The sequence below is a fragment of the Indicator indicator genome, chromosome 5 (assembly GCF_027791375.1).
Source record: "Indicator indicator isolate 239-I01 chromosome 5, UM_Iind_1.1, whole genome shotgun sequence".
NCBI classification, from domain to species: domain Eukaryota; kingdom Metazoa; phylum Chordata; class Aves; order Piciformes; family Indicatoridae; genus Indicator; species Indicator indicator.
This window is the reverse complement of record NC_072014.1, coordinates 35927168-35943791: the sequence shown is the minus strand read 5'-3', so window position 1 is coordinate 35943791 and position 16624 is coordinate 35927168. Positions and strand designations below refer to the sequence as shown.

At 41.2% G+C, this 16624-nt stretch overlaps 1 protein-coding gene across 1 annotated transcript; it reads right to left on the bottom strand.

Annotated features, from left to right (window-relative positions):
• Positions 1–432: 432 nt before the first annotated feature.
• Positions 433–15691, bottom strand: UBXN4 (UBX domain protein 4). Its single transcript, XM_054380963.1, has 13 exons — positions 15610–15691; positions 9389–9491; positions 8510–8538; positions 7539–7657; positions 6793–6946; positions 6265–6373; positions 4679–4733; positions 4365–4529; positions 3460–3587; positions 2361–2463; positions 1885–2016; positions 1351–1559; positions 433–610 (listed from the first exon to the last, which is right to left on the bottom strand). Exons 1-13 carry the CDS (start codon positions 15689–15691, stop codon positions 472–474), a joined length of 1527 nt encoding a protein of 508 aa, XP_054236938.1. The 3' UTR covers positions 433–471.
• Positions 15692–16624: the final 933 nt, after the last annotated feature.

Genomic DNA, 16624 nt, shown 5'->3' with positions numbered 1-16624 from the left:
GGAAATTTAAAAACTACAAGATTTTGCTTGCAGTTGCAGGAAGCAAGAAAAAGTTAAACATAAATTAGTTACCTGATTTGCTACTTAATAGTGCTTCTGAAACCCTCATTTTAATCAGTCATTGCCTACTATGACCTTTATATTAATATCTGGCTTTTAAATTTATTTAGCAGAATATTTATTGATTAAAAAGTGCCCTTCTATGGCAGTAGGGTAATGATTATGAAAGCTGAAGGAGATTTTTCAGTGTTTTTAACTCTTTGCATCTAGGCCTCAGCTACACCCACTCCATTTTTCTGACTTAGGTGACTTTATTCCATACTCCACTGAAGGAATAAGAATTAAGTAATAATTCAAGTCAGTGTAAAGTAAGCTCCACTTGTCCAGAAGCTCTAGCTGACTTAGATCAAATAAGGGGAGGAAAAAAAAAAAAAAAAAAAGCCAGACACCAATTACTGGAGTTACTTAAAACTACATTTGTTGTGTAGAATTTCCATTCCAAGTATTGTTTTCATCTTCTCCATCATCTTGCGTCCTCAGTCTATATATTTTGCCTTCTTTTTTGAAGTCTTCGCCCCGCTTTTCCATGACTCGTTTCCTGACTGCTTGCCTAGGGTACAAATGACAGTGAGGCTGGAGAGTTTCCCTGGTAATAATTACACAAGAGAAGTGAATGCAGTGAATGTGAATCACATGTCCTGCCTTCTCTTATGCCCAATAAACATTTTCTTCTTTGTTTCCTTGGGAAGCAACACCTAGCTCAAAATTTTGTCATTTATCAGTTGGCCAAACTGCCAGAATCTCATTCCTCCAGGAAGGCTCCTGTCATGAAGCAGTATGCGGCTGCTTCAGATGAAAGGGTTGGGTGGATCTCCTGGTACAAGGGAGATCTCATTTGCTAGGCATTACAAAGCCTTAACTGTCATGGTCAGACTTCAGTTGCTTGAGTTTCTTGCCCAAGCAGACCCCTAACCAATTTGACATGTAATTTTCAAAATTTGTATCTCCCAAACAGCATCAGTTGAAGTGAAGCCTGTATTTGTTGTAACAGCTGAATTCCCTATTCATAGATGACTGCAAAACAATGATTTTCCTACTCTGTGATTGGAATCTGAAGCGAACAATAAGGAGCTTGCTTAATGACATATAGGAGCCAAGAAATGCTAGTCAGAGCTGCCATGCAGTTTACCAGCCACCACATCAACCCTTGTAACCAGATGGAAGGGTGGCAGACAGAAACTACAAGCCAGAGCAGCATTTAAGAACAGATACCCTTCAGTACCCCACTACAAGATGAAGAGAGTCCCAGGAAGAAGTATGAGAGACAGCTGCCTTTAATAGTTTCTTTACCTGCTTTGCTCCATGCTGGTAGATGTTGAAGGATTGGAGTGGTCTTGCTGATGAGCTGACCTCACAGCAGACTGTGGGGGGGGTGGACTTGTAAACAGGAAGTTGCTAATAAATCTCCAAACCGCTAAAAGAGGATAAAGTATTGTGCCCAAGAACTTCCACAGGTCACTGCCTGAAGCCTGAACAACAGAAGTAGCAGGTCTTCCTGCCTGGTCATGAACACATAAAGCAATATTGTCAGATATTGAAGTTGTGCACTTGTATACAAGAGTATTTCATCCATAATTTAGAAGCAGCTCAGATGATGCAACAGAATGGCTTTGGTTACACCTTAGACAAATACCTATTTATCTGCTTCAGAAAAAGTCCTCCTTCAAATCAGTTCTGAGAAAAACTAATTTTGCAACATTTCTTAGACACACAAAAGACCAAAAGGGCCAAATGTTATTATGGACAACTAACAGCAAACAGATAGCTACAGTACTGCTGCCTGCAAGACAATGAAGAGCAAACAGCCCAAAACTCAACACCTACCGGCAGGAGCACTACTGAAGCACTGGGTGCTAACTCTAGTTCCAGTAACTTCTTTCCATAATCTTCTTTGGTAAACTCCCTTCTGGGAAACATTGTCGCCAGTGAAAAATTGCCATAAGCATTACCAACCGTCTGTGAAAACACAAAGAAAACCTTTTATTTATAATTGTTCACTCTCACATGACTGCAGATTTGCCAGTTGAGTATACCCTAACACACTGACCCAAGAGTTCTATACCAAGCTGTCAATTATCATGAAGATGATTGAGAGATGAAGGCTTTTTCATATCCTGCTATCTCAGTTACTAATAAGCAATACAAAGGCAGCTGGTGGCAGTGGAGAAAGCTGCTACCAAAACCCCCTTCAAATAAACAAAAAGGAAAGCAGGCGATGATAATGCCACCACAAACACATAGTTGACGTAAACACCAATTTGTCATGAGCACATACACAAGAAAACAAAACACTAACTTACCTGTGCAGCAAACTGCCTTGCTTCTTCCAGCCGTGCTTCAGATGGGAACTGGTTAGTAAAGGAAGATCCATCTGGGAGGCGGAACTGGATCCTGGCTATTGCACTGCAGGACACATTATCAGAGTCAGTCAGCAAATGAACAGCTACAGGCAAGTTCCTGGGGCATTAGCTTGGTAGCAATGACATGTGGGAGGGGGACAGTCATCCTACTTATGGCAGTGCAGATGGGTTGTAAATTTGGATCCACAGTTGAAAACCACCTACTTTATCTCACAATGCATCTCCTCTGGATTTTATCAAGAGTCAAGAGCCACCACCAGTCAAACAAGATAGTTACATTAATCATGGAAAAAATTATTAAGTGAATGAAATATAAAGCCATGTTTCTTTTGTGCAACCTTTAATTACTTTTATTCTCTTTTTTCAAGAATTGAGGGCATCGACATGGAAGCTGGCTCAGCAAGCAATTCTATATTCAACTAGCCATGGCCCAGCATTATTGTTTGAGTTTCTGCACCAAGACATGCTGGTAATCCCACACTTGCCTTTTGCTCAGGAGCACTACTAGATTCATGGTGGCTCCATTAACTCCAAGTAAGGTCTCTATAGGTTAGAGAATCTCTTAGACCTGTGGCATTGGGCAAAGTAGAAGAGCTCTGACACGGAGAACTGATGACCCCAATGAAGCCTTGATGAATTCAAGTCAATTTCACACACAGCTGAACAGCTGTGTCAGCACCATGCTTCCCAGCATAGTTCTAAGGTTACCCATCACACTCTCGCCTTATCTAGTGCCACACCCAGCCCCATTATACATTGCATTTAAATCAAAGATCAGACAGAAGAAGCTCTTCTCTAACTAAAATAACACCCAAAGAAAGGTGGTTAGTGTTGCAGAAATCAGGAATGTCAAAAGGATGAAAGTTATCAGAGAATATAATATGTAAATAGCTACAAATAAATATTATAAAAGAAAGTCAACTTTTTAAGTCACTAAACAGCTCATCCAATTAATAGATTAGGATATATATTAAATCTCTTAGGAGTTTCTTTATCCCTCCTTCTCCCAAAATATACTCTTCATTCGACAGCAACTCACCTTCGCTCCCTCTGAGATGCTTCTTTTCTGGCCTCTAATTCAGCCTGTTTAGCCTGAAGAGCTGCAGCTTTTGCAGCTTCTGCTTCTTCTTTTGTTTTTGCGAAGCGAGCTGCTCTCTCCGCACGATCCTGTCAAAGGACCAAGCAGAAACCTTAATTTTTACTATGAACTGTAGCTTAGTATTTATTAAACCAGAAAGCTACAATTTGCACTCAGTACCCAACCATGCAGATATAAGTAGGATGTATGAAGGCAGTAGTGCTGTGAAGAATTCTTCACTGCCCAACTGCACAATCCCATGTCATTAGCCAAGATGACACTTTTCAGGGAGTTAGTCCATGAAAATACTTAATCATCTTCCCATACAAGTTTAACACTCCAGTGAAAATGAAGTCTTCTGATACACCATTACAGTTCTAGGTGTTCTAGGACAAAACCGAGGAAGGTGTAGGGATTTCATTTCCTATGAACAGTTTATATCCACATATGCACACATATACATACAAACAAAAATAACTCTCACCACCAGTTTGAGATCAGTGCTCTTCTGCATGTTCCAAAATAAAATATTCTCTCTGCTTCCATTCCAAAACTATCCTCAAATTGCAATTACTCTTACATTTAAATGACAATTCTCCAATAGACTCAAGCAACAGAAAAGAAAAATTGGTATTTTCATCACGAATATGAAAGCAGAAGCTTCATTTTATCCACAGGAAATGCTATATAAATCCCAAACACAAACAGCTACAGTACAAGGCCAAAAGATTCCAAACCGAAAAACGGACAACCTTTGAAAGTTTCACTGAAAGAGAAAATGCATCCTTTCATTACACTGGTGGCCCCCATGAGAGACAGCAGCAAGAAAGCTATCTTGAAAAAAAACGAGAAAATGAAAACTTTACCATTGCAATCTGTTGTCTTATACGCTCCCTAGCAGCCCTCTCTTCTGCCTTTTCTCTGTTCCTTTCCTCTAACATACGCTTTGTCAATTCTTCTTCCTGTCGTCTCTTGTACTCCAACATTTCTTTACCAGTTTTCCTCCGTTCAATTTCTTTCTTAATTTCTTTCTGAATAAACAGAGACATGTAAATTAGACCCTGAAATTGCATTGGACAAGAGTAAGACAAAATTGAAGCACGTATGTTTAAAAAGGGATTAAACATTTATTCAAATAAAGAGTAGGAAAAGAAATTGCAAAGTTTTAAATTTTTGTTACCTGTTCTTCTTCTTTCCGTTTCTCTTCTCGTCTTTCTTCAAGCTTTTTTGTTAGTCTAAATTTAAGAATGTAAAAGTCTTAAAAACTACAGTATCTGTTAACATTTAAAAATCATAAGAAGCATTTGCAAACATTTGCAGAAGAACCGAACACAAGACAATGAACATGAACTGTACCATAGTGCTAACACCTAGTGTGATACTCATGATTCATTCACATGCGGGTGTACCATCCATAAAAAGTTGAGGCGGTGATTCACCACCAAGCTTCCAACCTTTAATGGAGCTCCAACATAATCCCTTCTGTCCTTTTCTGCTCAGTAAATGAGGAATCTTACATCTTACTGTTGAACAACTCCTAAGACATGCAATAAGCAAATACTATGTAAGTCATACTATTTATGACTTGTGGTAACAGAAACACTAAATCTCAATTTCTTCTTAGCTATCGAAGCCATCTGGTTTCTTCTGTACATCACTTCCCATAATGGAAAGCAAATAATATATAGCACTGGCAGATGCACATGCATCTGTTCCATCTATCCAGAAAGGTGCTTTAGAATAAAGATCAACCAAAAAAAGCCAAGCGGTAATTTGCAACATATTTTAAGTTTGGGGAAAGGGCAGATGTGACCAAGAAATGTGAGAAGTCAGTTAACCAGAAAAATTTTGGTTGTGTGGTAGCTGCTTTGCTTATTGAAAAATAAGCTGGGAATTACCACAGAACTTTGCCTCTCCTTTCCCCTTAAAGAAATGCTCTATATATGTACAAATATGCTATAATTTACCATTAATGCCCTTTTTCAAAAGAACTTTGGTATTTACACAAAAATACTGATTGCATTCTCCTAGTGGTAGTAAGTAAAAATTATACTTACTTACTTTCAAAGATAACAGAAATCAAATATGAAATGCATTTTAGCAGTATAAATAATCCTATTCACTGGTTTTAGGTAGGATATTACAAATATTACCAGTCTTAGAGATGCTGGCGAAGAATCTTATACACTAAATCTTGTACTTAAAAAAAAAAACAAACAAAAAATTTAATGAATGATCCATGTACTGAAGCAGATGCTTCTGGTCACCACACTTAAACTCTTAAGACCTCATTACTGGTTATTGATCAAAGAAAGTGTCTCATAATAGGATTCCTCTGGCTTTTTTTTTCAGTATGCCTAGACATAAACAGTCATCAAAAAGACAAATAGGATGGCATCTCTGTACAAACCTAGGTTAGCACTTTCTATAACCCGTTTCAAGTGCTTTAACTCATTCAAACATTTGCAGCAAATGTCTGTAATGGACTTACATCAAAGGTGAACAGTTAGTTCTCCGAATTATCCCTTTTAGAGTACGTGAAAAGTGAGACTTGATTTAAAAGCTGTTTTCATATCACCTGTAGTACTGTCAGAGACATCTAAAGCACAACATAACACTTACCAGGTGATAACGGAGCACCAAAATCCTGTAATTGACCCTGTTTGTTAAAAAACCACAAAACCAAACCCAAACCCACACAACAAAACTGCCTCCTAGGAGAGGAACAAATACAGTACATTAGGAAGTTTGCAAAAGAAGACTTACCTTTCTACTTTGAGTGCAAGATCATTCACAGGCTGAGCATCACTCATTTGTTCATCTAAAGAATTAGCTGCTTCCCGGCTTGCTTGACCTGAATCTGCTCCATCTTCAACTGATTTACAAGAAAATAATGCATAAGAGAAATAAGAGGTGCATTTCCTATCATAAAAAATTATTATACTCATGGTTAGGCATACTTCACAGCAAGGAGGATATGAGGTTCTGCTATATAGACAACCTGCTCAACCTCCCAGTCAAATTGGTTTCAGGTTACTAACCCAGAGGAACTTTTGATATTGAATTCTGTCTCCAGAAAGCGTTGCACAATTTTTATTATAAACCATGTATTTCTCCCTCATTAAAACCGAGCAGTTATTCTTTCTTCTAGACTTGCAAGCAGCATTCTGGGACACCCAAGCTTTCCTTCAGCAAGTCTGCTCAACATGTTGCCTTTTATATACAATCATTTCACAACTTCAGAAAACTATTTGAAAAAGCAAGTTATCTAGCATTTCTGTAGAAGTACATTACCAGCAGGAGGTCTTATTGTCTCAGACGGGACAGGAGAGTCACAACACTCTACTGTTCTGGATTGTGTGTTTTCTGGAGCACCATTAGATTGAGAGGAGGGACATGGAGATGATTGACTTCCGTTTTCCAAGGGCTGCCCTTTTAGTGTGTGCATCTAAAATTGGGAGGAAAAGCCACAAAATATGAAACTTTGAAGACATGGCAGAGGTTCAAAGGTCAAGACAAAACTATTTATTTTGAGAATCAGTCCCACTTAAAATATAAAGCTAAAATTATCACATATTGTTAAATGTGATGCAATCGGAAATGTCTTATTTTCACTAATTTTAGTCTTACACTTGAGATCACAGTGACAAAGCTATCTACATTATGTTCCATAATGTAGTCTTATAAATCCATATTACAAGACACTATTACAAAACCACACATGAAACTTTACTGAAAGAGTAATGGCCATGTCATTCTAGATTAGAGTTCTTGACGTATTTCTTCAATAGTGTGGGTGTTACACAATGATCTAAAACAATCTGTGAAACAAAAATTGCAGCACTTCTGCACAGTGCTCTCTATCCTGTTCAATTTGTGCAATGAATTTAAGTTTGCAGATGTTGTTGTTGTAAGGATATAGAACAAACAATTAATAATTTCCCAAGGCACACACACTAAGGGTCAGGGCCACTTTCTGTCTTGAGCATTTGAGCACTGCCAACTCAATCTGAAAGATCCAGTCTGTCAGCAAGCATTACCTGTTTAACTTTATGGATTCTGGTAACAAGCTCTTCAACTGAAACACTGCCAGCAATTACTTCCAAAGGGATTCCATTGTCTCCTATAAAAAAACTTGATGGAACACACACTACGGGATCTGCACAGCAACAGTTAAGGACAACAAACACCTGAAGTTTATAAAGTAGCTTTGAAAGGAAAAGCAGAAGTCCTTCCTACAGAACCTTCCAGCCCAGCCTTCTATCTCCATCTGGTTGCCAGCAGTTAGTGCCCCTGAAGGAAGAAAAAGCCATGCTAACAAAACCACTGGAAACATGACATACAACTGATTAGCATTTTCTTCTCTTCTTTGAGCTGGTTTAAGCCAGAATGTTTGTCTTCAACACACATGTATGGGACAACTGATTATGCTTTGATTTGAAAGATTTCGTTCTAGTGTGAGACGTCTTAGGTGGACAATTAACTCTTTACAGCATTAAGAAAATCCAAGTTAAGATACTGAATTCCCTTCCTCAGCATCATATGGAATTCCTGAGCTACATGCAGTGACCTGCTTAAGGTAGGCAGATGTTTACCTAACTTCAGACCTGTGTATCTGACAGAACCCAGTCCACCACTTGTTCTTCCTTCTCTGTATCTCTGAACTCCAGATAATAATTTAACTCACTGCTTGCTTGTTTGTTTTCTAGTGCTAACTGGTGATATCAACTGGGTTATTCTATTTACATAAAGCTTTAGATCATTTCCTATTTGGAGAATTACATAGGATTAACACTTAAAAACCCAACCTGTTCCCTTTCTCCAAGAACTGGCAGTAAGTGGAATACATAAATGGTATCTTTTAACTACATAGTCTATTGCAAATTTCTGTGCCATAAGAAATATTTTTAATAATGCTGCTTTTACATATTTTTCCTCAGAACAGTATTAACTTTTAAACACCAATTATCCGCAATCACGGTGTAGCATCTAAAGTGATCTCAAAGGATACAAATTTGAGAAAACTGCAGGCATGCCTCACTGTTTAAAAGAAAAGATTCGTTTAGAAGGAGCAATCACTGTGCAACAACTTTAGATTAAGTTTTTCATCATAAAAATAACTGTCCTACTACCACACCCAAAACTATTTAAATACTTGAGAGAACACTGAAAGCCAATTTGCATTGCATCTTCTCATTGACATTTTGCATAAGCGTTGACATGGTGACAATCCCTAGTTACCACAGCTGATTATCTAAGATTCAGGGCAACAGTACTAAGCAGCAACTCAGGAAAAAGACCTCTGGTCTACTGAGTGCAGATAATATAGTAAGCATAATAAAAGGTCCATAGAGCATTTCAAAATAGTACAATTTTTGGAAATGTCAATGCACTTTCTGCACTTGGACTGGAAAACTTAAGACAGTGCAAAAATAATGGAGTCATTTACCCAGGAACTTCAAAGCTTTTCTCTTCTGTGTGCTACAATAGAGAGACACACATTTCCTCTTGGGCTTTACAGATTTTTATCTTTCTGAATTCCTGAGAGTTTTTAAATTCTCTATGCAACTTGGAAAATCCAGAGCTGCCTCAGGAGTATTTGCATTTTGATTCCTGTTCTTTTACATAATTTTTATGTCTCTTCCTGTTGAAAATGGACAACCTCAAGCATTCTTCTGCTAGTAGTGAATTACATTTCAAAATACATAACGAATATTCTGCAGAACAGTAAATTTAGAATTTTCTCAGGCTCTAGAGGCTGAATTCCCTTATGTTCTGGAATCTTGTATTTAGGCTACCTCTGAATCAGGACGAGGACTTCAAAAACCTCTTACTCTCATCATCATCAATGAAGGACTATGCAAGAGACAGAATTAGAATAGGATCAAACCTTTTGCTGTCAATTTTAATAGCAACAAAACCATCTGAGGCAGCTTCAGTCACTTTCTCATCTTCCCACCTTGCAGCCATCTCAGAAGATTGTTCATCCTCACCTGCAAGATACAGCACACATGTTAAACTAAACCCACCTCAAATTACTGTGGTCTGATTTTAGCTTTGCTTCAGTTGCTTGCAATCACCACTGAAAGAGATGCTTGTGATTACTTTAGCCTTTGAAAGGTATGACTATCATTATTCTCCAGTTAGCCAATTACGATTTTGGGTTTTTTTTAAATAATCTGTAGAAAATTCACTCCAGCTGATGTCCCTTGCTAACATGCCAAAAACCTAACATACCAAAATTCCTTCCAAGCCAGAGAGCACATACTTTTCACAGTCATTCAACTGGATGGTTAGCTGGTGCAAGGGAGCAGAAGGGACTGATCCACACAGATGGCAGAGACAGAACTGGAGGTGAGGGCAAGTCTGAGGATTGGCTTGATGGCATCATTTAACTGCACAGCCACCAAAGGACCTCCTTTTTATGTTACAGGGAGTATGCTTAAACAGTGTGCTTATGTACTCATGGTACATAAGCAGATCCTGCAGCACAGTCAGAGAGAACCATTGCATTTCCCTGACATTGAGCTTGACCTGCTAACACACTAAAACTATCCACTGGTTACCTCATCATAGATTTCATTACTGGCAAAACTACATTTTCCACTCCTTTGTAAATACATAATTCAGCAGACAAGGTTTCACAGTTGCATAGTGTTAAAAAAGAGCCACAAACTAAAAAGCATTTATTTACACAATTATTTGTAACTTAGTTTTGTGTTCGAGTTCCTGACATGAACAGTGGCAGTAGGAAGGGAGGGAAAGGAGAGAGTAGCACACAGGAACAAAAATAACAGGAGAAGAGGAGATACTTGACTAAGGGAAACCAAAAAGGTGCTCTGGGGCCACAGATTCAGAAGCGCTGTTTTAATCAGAAGCAACAACATCAAATTTTTACCTTCCAATGTACCAGTTTAGTGGGGATTTGGGTTATTAGATACATTCAAATGAATATTAACCATCTCTCAACAAGTAAACTGGCCTGCAACCATTTGTTTATCTTCCATCTGTATTACTTCCTAGCAGCTTAGAATGGACTGTACTCTTGATGAAGAATTTGAGTCACAAGTATAGAAGCATAGTAGTCCATTATTCAATGACAACAACAAACCATTTGTTAAAGATGAGGACTTGCATGTGGAGTCCCCTGGTGAAGCACTGCCACATTAAGGCCGTGACTGCCTAGCCACAATGACGCTCAGAGAGACATGTCAAAAACAGACCAAGTTTGGCAAAGTGTTTTCCAATCATATGCACTGATTGTTCCCTGGAAGTACTCAAGCAAGTACAGAAGTACTGATCTCTATTACTGATATTCTACATAAGCAAGTAACCATTTACAACATTTAATGTAGGAACCTTTCCTCTTCCATTTCAGTGCAGCATTCCCAACTGTGGTCAATGGATGCAGCTGTTCTGCCAAAGGCAATTTGGCCTCCTCCCCTGTGTCCAAATGCTCGGGGACAGACAGCTGCCACACCACACATTTTTTCAGAAGGACACATGCTCATCCGATTAGGCTACTAAAAATAGCTAAATACTTACCTAACACTAACTTTTCCATACAAAAAACTGCTGCAGGAAAGTAATGCCCCAAGACACAGAGACTGTTCACAGTACAGTCTCCAAAAGGCGTGATCCATGAATAAAAACACTGGTTAACTCACCAGCGTTTGATAAGGCTCTAAGCCAGGATGCACAGTTTAACACCGTGACTACTCCAGAACGGTTGCTTATTCTCATGTATCTTTTAGTTTAGATAACCCTTTTTCATTTGGAGGTTAAGGTTCATTTCTTAACAATTTTGTAGCAGTAACTATATCCTGAAGTGAAAACTGCCAGCTCACAAGAAAAGCACCAGAGAAGTCAGGAGGTCAAGCTGAACAGAATTTGACATAATTCACAATTCTGCTAAACACTGAGCTATCAGAATTGCCTCAGAATTCCAGTCGCCAAGACTTTCAGATTACTTACATTTCTCTAACAACTGCATTGCTTTATTTCTCTTACTGGAAAGACCTGTACATAACTCACAGTCACACCTGCTCATCTTTTGCATTGGGACAGGTAAATTTAGTTATCTATTTAGGGAAAAGTTATACATAATTTCTCAGGTAATTCAGATAATTGGAAGAGACTCTTTTTCTGCAATGCTTTATTTCCCATATGATGAACTTATTCAAAACCATCACGGGCTGTCAAAAGACTTTAATTCCTCAACACATATTCACCAAGGAAAGTGAGAATAAGCCCAGCTGACTTAATGTCCAACATTTCATAACTACTTGATAGGCATAAGGATTGCCCATTGTGGAAATGTGAGAAAGTCAGGACATTAAGCTATTCACCTCCTCCTCATCTGCGTCATTTCACATATTTAACTTGAAAAGTGCTTTGATACAGCTTGGATACAAAACACTAACAAAGAGCTTGTTGATTGCAAATCATCACTCTACCAAAAAAATAAAGCAATCTAAAAATAAAGTTATTAATAAAAGAAGGAGTGTTTCTACAAATGTTAAAGAGAAACATAAACTCTAAGCTAAAACACTTATTTTCTCTTCCCTCCATTTTTTTACTTCTGGAAAGAATTTTTCTGAGCGGCCTGGTGCACTCATGATAAGAACACGTCAGCTTTCAGAAAGAATAATCTTAAACTCCTCAATCAGAACAGAAGAGGTATCCAAGGAGGTTTCAAATCAAATGAACAATTAAATTTAGATTAATAACTCAAATAATGAGATGAGGGTTTTAACTCTGCAGGCTAGAAAACCATGTACAGAACAGCTATCAGCAAAATGCCAGAGGAATCTACCAGACCTGTTTCACTATCTGGAATACTTTTTCCCTGTGCAAGCAGCCAAACTGGCTAACAACTATTTGATGTCCCGAAGTAACTCATCTGGCTCCCAAACACAACTTCTTTACTTTGTGTACACAGAAGCCTCTAACCTAATGCCTCACCTGAATGTTTTAAATCAGTTTGGTAAGGCAGACATGCTTCACCTTATACTCCCTAAAGAGTATGGAGCAACCCCTTTTTTTGCAACTTCCCATCAATTCCACGGGATCTTTAGTACACTTAAAACAGCTGCATTGCTGTTTTAACAACTGCACTAAAAATGTTAGGATTAAAGCTGCAAACAAAAAAGTTAAAAATCCAACCTGGCTGAACAATGTGCAATTGCTGTCACAAACCATGACTCCATTGTTAAGATAAACAGCTGCATTATTCCTTGCTTGACTGGAAAATATTCTAGAATAAGAAAGGAAGATTCAGTTCTTCACTTTCTAGTGCTGATTTAGAGAAGGGCAGGGAGAGGACAGGCAGGGACTAGCAGAAACCAAACAGAGATGGACCTACCAGAATTCAGCAATTTTTGCCAAGACTGTATCTAACAGCTATCCTTCATAATGCCCACCCTAAAATTACTCCTTATTTATATTTTCCATTTCTCTGATTTTTTTTCCCTTTATTAATTTTCTGTCTCCATAAACACTATTGGACAAAGCATACAAACTAAAACAGAAACACCAAACACTTCTGAAAGTGTTTTTTCCTGCTCAGAAAGCTGCTTTCAAATGCTTGTCTCTCATGTCTATGGACAAACTTGTGGTATGAAGGCTTGAAGCTACCATCACCACTAACTGTGGTGTTAAACAGGGATCTACTCAAAGAAGAAACCTAGTCACTGCCAGCATAAAAAAAAATATATAAAATCTTTTGGGGGGGGGGGGGAGGGGTTGGTCCTGGATGGATGCCAGATGCTCACCAAATCCACTTCATCAATCCCCCCCTCAGGTGGACTCAGAAGAGAAAAATCTAACAAAAGACACCTAGGTTGAGATAAGGACAGGAAGAGATCACTCACCAACTACCATCAGTGGCAAAACAGGCTTTGCTTATGGAAATTAATTTATTATCAATCAAAATTCAAGAGTAGGAATAAAAATAAATCTTAAGACATCTTCCCATGACCTCTCCCTTCTTAGGCTCAGCTTCACTCCAGATTTCTCTGCCTCCTCCCTGGCAGCAGCACAGAGGGACAAGGAATGTTTTTGGTCAGCCCACGATGCACTGTATCTGCTGCACCTTCCTTGAGGCAGGGCTTTTAAATCACAGTCTCCCCTTGCTCCAGCAAGAGGTCCCTCCCACTGGAGACAGTTCTCCACAAACTTTCCCAACATGAGTGTTTCCCATGGCCTACAGTTCTTCAGGAATTGCTCCACCTCCCTTCCATGAAGGGCAGCCCTCCAAGAGGGCTGCTCCAGCATGGGTCCCCCCAGGAGGTCCCAGGTCCTGCCAGCAAGCCTGCTCCACTGTAGGCTTTCCACAGGGTCACAGTCAACTTTAGGCATCCACCTGCTCCAGTGGGACAGGCTGCTTCACCATGGACTGCAGGGGAATCTCTGCTGTGGTGCTGGGAGCACCACCTGCCCCTCCTTCACCAACCTTGGTGTCTGCAGAGCTGCTTCATACCCCACCTGTATCCTCCACTCCTTGACCAGCCATTTTTCTCCACTTCCTAAATATATTGTCACAGAGGCTTTACCACTGTTGCTGATGGCCAACAGTGGGTCCATCCTGAGGAAGGCTGGCACTGGCTCTATCAGACACAGGGGAAGCTTTCAGCAGCTTCACACAGAAGCCACCCTGGTAGCTTGCCACACAAACCAAATACGAAGGATTTGAAACATCCAAGAAATCTAGTAGAGAACTTTTTACCGTGAGCAGGGAGTTGGGAGAAAGATCAGCCTTTACACAAGTCACTGCACATTATGTTTCACCAATGAGGAAGTGTTGCAAAAAGTTTTTTCTTGTTTACCACCTGGTATGCATTTAATTTCATAAAACACAGCATAATCATCTTATTATTGATTGCAAAGGCAGAGAGCTTTCAAGTAAGTGCTGTAGGCAAACACACTAGAGTATGTTCATGAAAAATAAATATATAAATAAACTCCTCAATGGTAAAAGGCTTTCACAACATAGCACCCTCCTGCCACCGTGACTCACGGGCTTTATAAAGCTGCCTTTGAGCCTGTTAAACCACTCCATCCCTTCCTCCAACACCAACAGAGCATGATGTGGGCTGAGAAGATACTGATTTCTTGCTGTTCTCCAAGTGTAAGGAGACTTGTGTCAACAAAGGAACTTAACCACACTTCACTTTTCTGTCCACTTTGCTTTTGGGAGTGAACTTCTCCCCGAAGCTAAGCACATCCCACAGTTCAATAATCATTAAGGGAATGACACAAGCCACCGGTTTAGGGCAGTTGTTTTTTCATAATGCATCTGGAAAACTTCAAGGCACAAGAACTTAAGGCAATCAATAGTAAACCCAAAAGAAACAACATACACACACAAACACAAAAGCATCAGCAGAAAGTTAACGAGTCTAATGTCCTCCTTTCCCTAAACTCATTCTTCCAGACAGAAAGAACGTACACAAAGAAATGTGAGTTTCCATGGACTTCAACTACGGAACAGTGTAGAGAAATCGAAAGGTTCGTACACTAACGATTCAGAAAGCTACAGCAGTTAAGAACTGAATGCAGGCTTATGCAAGGATCCAATGAAAGGCAAAGCTAGACATGGAAACACCCGATGTCACTGCCCTGGAGCACTGCACAACGCCACGATAAACCCTTGTAGGCGCAGGGCCAGGGGCTGGGCCATGTCTACGGCCGGTAACGCACCGCCGGGCCGGGCACCGGGGACTCGTACTGACACAGCAGAAATCACGACGCGGCGGGAGATGGAGGCAGCAACAGCTGCCGAAGGCGCTGCGGAACCCCCGGCAAGCTCCGCCCGGAGGCGAGCGAACGAGCAGCGCCGCACGACAGAGCCGCGGGCAACTGGGCCCACCCGACGGGGAAGGCTGTGGGCAGCGGCACCCCGAGGGGCAGTGAGAACCGCATTCGACCCTGGCGCCGCCGGAGCTCGGAGTTGTTCCGGTCAGCCTTAAGGATCGCACCGCAGCCCAGAGGCCTGCCTCATCGGCGGCTGCTCCCGGCCCCAGCGGCGAAGCGGCCGCTAGCGCTGTCAGTTCGGGGAGCGGACAAGGCCCGGCGCCCAGCACCGCTACTCCCGCCCCGGCCGAGCTGTACCTGACACGAACACGACGAAGACGGAGCTCCGCTGCTTGGCAGCGGCGATGGCGGCCGGGATGGAGCCGCCGAACCACATCATGGTGCCAGCCGCCGCGGGCGCTGCGAGCCGCCGCCAGGCGCACGCGCCGTCCCCGCCGCAACAACTGCCGGAACGGCGCGTGCGCTGCCGGCCGCGGCCCGAAGTGGCCTCTTGATTGGCGGCCGTGCGTGCGCGTGTGCACCCTGTGTCACGCGTGGGGCGGCGGCAGATTCGCCTCGGCCGGGCGCCATCTTGGCGCTTTGGTGCCTCGCGTGTCTTCACGGCAGTGCCTTGCCCCTGACCTGTGTCTGCCGCAAAATGGCTGAGGGGAGCTAGGGGCTGCGTGGTCCACACGCTTAAACGTGTGTGCCTTGTGCACCGGAGGGCTTGTGGCGGTAAGGAGAGGACGCCCACTGTTAACTCTGGCCCCAGCATCCACCCCGGAAAAGTCATGGGTCTAACAGAGTGGAAAAATGATGGAGGATATAAGCGTATGACAGAAACTCATTATAAATACGTCAAAAAATGGTATGGCGTGCACAGATCTTCCATGAGAGGCAGATGAAGCAAAGACATCTTCTGTGCTCCCCGGTGAACCAGGCTGGGATGACACAGCATTTACAGCACAGCCTCAGGGGAAGTGCTGACAGCAAAGGCAAGCAGGCTCTTTGCTAGGCAGGGCAATCCCTTTGAAATGGTCTGTTCAGAACACTATTTTTTGTTTTGTTGAAATGCATTAAAGCTTTTTTTGACACACCATTAGAACTGTGACCACCTGGCTAACTGGTGCTGAGGGAGAGACTGTCAAACACTTGAAGGCCAAAACCGTAAGCAGTCTCTAAGCCTGAAAAGCTTTTCACTGCTGCATTTTGTCTAATTTGGAGTTTAATTAGAATAGTCACTGGAGAATGGCAACCAAAAAAACCCTGAGTGCTGTGTGTGTATAATGTCTCAGTAACCCTGCTCCCTTGGTAAGCTTTGCATACCTAGTGT